The sequence below is a fragment of the Plectrocnemia conspersa genome, unplaced genomic scaffold (assembly GCF_051122295.1).
Source record: "Plectrocnemia conspersa isolate PC_06_02 unplaced genomic scaffold, ASM5112229v1 ptg000005l, whole genome shotgun sequence".
In the NCBI taxonomy this organism is placed as follows: domain Eukaryota; kingdom Metazoa; phylum Arthropoda; class Insecta; order Trichoptera; family Polycentropodidae; genus Plectrocnemia; species Plectrocnemia conspersa.
The window spans coordinates 18,762,662-18,766,786 of record NW_028277169.1 but is presented as its reverse complement, the minus strand read 5'-3'; the positions used below and the strand labels follow the sequence as shown (position 1 = coordinate 18,766,786).

Sequence of the window (4,125 nt, the reverse complement as noted above, 5' to 3'; positions counted from 1 at the left end):
TCGCCCGTCCTTTGTAGGTCTGTCGCAAAAGTCGTCAGCAGGTGGCGCAGTTTGCCGGCTTGTCGCGGTTAGCGCACGACGCACTATCATGCGCTCCGCTTCCGCACCAGTTGCAGGAGGCCTTAAGAGCTCTGCAAAATTTGTCTGAGGGGCTGTATAGATGGCATTTATAGCACCGTAAGACCCTAAAGTGGTCCCTGACGGTGTGCCATTAGACCTATGTAGACTAACTCGCTATTGACCAGCTAGGAGCGACATGAGGACGGGAGGGACACGATGACGTAAGAGGTGTACAAGCTCGCGTTCTCAGCTTTGTTACAAGCTTGACCGACTTGAGAAAGTCTGCTTTGCTTATACTTCTGTACAAACATCGAGGTGAGGAACGACTCGCCGGTCGCGTTCCCTGTGTCGTTTGGGACGTTGCGTACTATTACACGAGGGTCCTTGAGACCTTGAAGGGAGGCCCATAGGCCGGCCTTCTCGAGGACCGAGTTGAATCCTACGATTCTCTCGGCCTCGGAGCGATTTGCAACTAAGATACCGGACGCATTACCCTCGGCCGGTAAAATTCTCTTTACGTGCAGCTTTGAAGCTGCAAGGTTTACGGCCTTCGTAAACGATGTTATCCCCGATAGTCTCTAAGCCGATGAGTAAGCCATCGGTGAGGGCTGCGGCGCTTATGGAGACCCCCTCAGCTCTCTCACGAGGCCTTTGGTGGTCGGCTGCTGCGGCTGAATATGCCGCTCGATTCTCGATTCGCTGTATCGACCGTTTGATAGACTCGATGCTCTGCTGATAGTTTCTGCTCCCTCGTTAGAGGGAGAAGGTTTGACTGCATTTGAGGTTTCTTCCTCATGGAGGGACTTAATTGTCGCTGCTATCAGTATAAGACTCTGACGAACAGCGGCTGTGAGGCAATCAGACGCCCGAGCGATCGAGATGATCTCGCATTGGGCAAGAATGCTCGTCTCGGCTCCAAGGCCTCGTCTGTGTTCGGCTTTTGCGTGAGGGCCGGAAAGTCCTCTTTAGCACGCCTTTTTGATCGCAGGGGGCGACGGAGGCGGTGTTTGACGCGTCCGAAAGCCTGTAAGATTGCCAGTCGAGAGAGACCTTCACGCCAGTGTTACCCTCGCCAAGTTTTGGCCATAACAAATCTTGGCTCCCACAACGATATATTATATGTACATTTTCGATGTTTTTTTAAGCAGGGCCTCGGACATTTGATGCACAGATCGGTATTGGTCTGCGGCCGAGGGTTGGGGACCACTGGTGTACACGATACAATCGAAGATGATAATTTGACTTTTTTCTCCGAATATTTTTTTTTATTCATATAAAAATAAAAAAATATGTGGATCAATCGCCCAAATTTTTTTCATTTTCTAAGAAATGATTCGGGCTCTAGTTATTTACATCGACTGGTCCCCTCCCCCCTTCTCAGGCTTGCCCGCACTGTGGCTTGGATCCGCTGTTTTTTTTTCTTTTTCTTTTCATGATGCATACTATATTTTAGACGAGTGAGGAGTGTGAAACATTCGTATCCCAAGTTTATAAAAGAAAGTTGTTTTACAATTAATAATGTATGGGCCATAATCATTTTCTTTTATTACATTGGCAACACTGAAGTAATTGTCAGATTTGTCGAGATTATTAAAACGTACCGTATTTATCGTTTCGGTACTGCAGTAGTTATTCTATGTGAAGTCAGATAGACATTTCCACGATGCGTACTAAACTCCAGCACGCGTTGAAAGTGTCGCACGAAGAACTGTACGGTAAGGCCTTCGAAGCCTTTTACACCGAGCGGCGAATCGTACCTGCCATGGGGTCAGAATACAGAGGCATCGTCGAACTGCCTCCGTATGAGCGCGCGTTGATAAACGATCTCAACAACTGCCTGAAGAGGTTCAGAGAAGTCGACGACAATATATACATACCGTATACGGATGGCTCCGAATTCGGACAACCCCGCTCTCCGGCTCTCTGGCTCCGACTTCCCAGCGGAGAGACGCCTCTCGGATGTTACTGGTTTCAGTTTAAATCCATCTCTTTGCTTCACAACGAAGTGGTGTTCGATTTGAACAATGTTCGCTATCTGCCCGACAAAGAGCTCCCTTCAAGGGACTCTTCTAAATTACCGGCGTCGGGAATGCGATCGGTCGGCACCTCCGACACAACCATGCCCAAGATAGACGCAGAGTTCTTCATAAAAACCATTAAAATTATCATCATAGTTATGACCACTTTGGTTGTCGGCGCATTTAAACTTGTAGAATTTTTAGGCGATTTTACCATCAAACTAACGCGGGAGTTGTCCATTCTGATTAGTTCCTCTCATCCTTTATTGAACGGTATATTGAATTTTTTGTCCAGAATTATGGCAGGATTTTTCACATTTCTTACTATTTTATGTAGAGGCGATAAACCGATTCGGGTTCAGAACATTCCGGCTATCGACGATCGTGATCATTACAAACGTTACCGTAACAACAATACCAAAAATTATTATAGGGACTTTGATTAGATTTTATTTAAAATTATCATCACTATGAAATAAATATCATTTTGTTAAAAAGATCAGGTCGAGTTTTATTCTCTATATTATAATTATGTATATTTTTCTTTACTGGATGTTACAAAAAAATAACAGTGAAGCAAAATTGACTAGAAATTAAAAATGATAAAAAGTATTTTCGTATATTTTGTTCAAGCTTGGAAAAATGATGAATTTTACATATTTCTTTCAAAAATTGTTTGTACATTGTTGTACATACAATTCATCGAAATTTATATTTGAATTATTTAAACTGTTTTTTTCTTTACATATTATAATTTAATATATACAATTCCAATATATGATATAATAGAAAGAACTGCCTGATTTGTCATAGAATCTATTAAAAAAAAATATTTTGCTGCACAACTAATTGGATTATACAACAAAAACCTAAAAATTTGACACTGCAGTTAAATTTATCATTTTTCTCCAAAGATATAATTCATAGCAATTCCTATGAATATCTAATCAGCATTTAAATAGTCATACGTATGTACGTACATAAAACAATCTTTTACTTATGCCACTATTCATTAATCATGACTTTTAATTTTATGTATAATATACATACATAAATATTGTATATGCTAAAAAAAATATTTTTATAAAATTTCTACTAAACTTATTTTTTCATTCATATTTAAAAATAATCTACTGTATTTATTTTATCTATACATATGTATATTTGCATATATATTAATGGGGAGTTGGTTCTAAATATGTATTACAATATATTTTTTATTTAATTGACCGATTATGTGTATTATCTAAATGCATTTACGTATATTAGATCTTATATTATTTTACTTTTTCTACTAGTTTTCTTAAACATACCATCATAAATTATATTGTGATAAAAATTAACTTTTAGTGACATAGAATCTCATTCATTAATAGACGTCCATTTACAAGGAAAAATATTGTCGTCAATTCTGTGTAAACGTCATTCATTTATACAAATATATTAACAAATATGTATAATCGTTGTACTTTTATAAGAAAAAAAATTATCTCTATGTATTTAGATGTTATAATGAAAATAAAATTATGTTATCAACAATGATTTTATATTATGTTATAAACGATGATTTTTTGATAAAATACTTTATTGTACCATTTATTTTTGAAGATTTATATAATGAGATTCTGTATTATATGTACAATGTCAATGTATAGCTAAATGTCATGTGGTTTTAAAAATAAATTTATTCCTATCCTTATAACTGATTTTTGTAATTAAATTATTTTAATAAATGTTTAAACAATTATTTTCTTTTATTAATAAAAAAAACTATACTAATTGTAAATATCATACTTAAAAAATAAGAGCGTTTCAAGATTATTTTTGAAATCAAGTATAGAGGGCAACAAAAAACTGATTTCTTTTTTTTAATTACACTAAAATTCTTTACATATTTGCTTTAAATGTGTTTTTCATTATTTGCTTTGAAAAAAATACTTAATGTGTGACTTGTGGGAGTTTCAACCTCTTACACCATAAATTACAAATTGAAAGGTCACCATAACGACCACTTGGACGACAGAAAGAGAAATCTCCCACACAACGA

General features: G+C 37.1%; 1 protein-coding gene across 1 annotated transcript; it reads left to right on the top strand.

Annotated features, from left to right (window-relative positions):
• Nucleotides 1–1,477: 1,477 nt before the first annotated feature.
• On the top strand, nt 1,478–3,823 carry LOC148235024 (uncharacterized). The gene has a single exon (XM_088185395.1). The coding sequence runs from the start codon at nt 1,724–1,726 to the stop codon at nt 2,522–2,524; it is 801 nt and encodes a 266-aa protein (XP_088041521.1). The 5' UTR covers nt 1,478–1,723; the 3' UTR covers nt 2,525–3,823.
• The last annotated feature ends 302 nt before the right edge of the window (nt 3,824–4,125 follow it).

What these genes read in the sequence shown, in the direction of transcription:
- LOC148235024 (XM_088185395.1), top strand. Translation starts at nt 1,724, where the DNA reads ATGCGTACTAAACTCCAGCACGCGTTGAAAGTGTCGCACGAAGAACTG.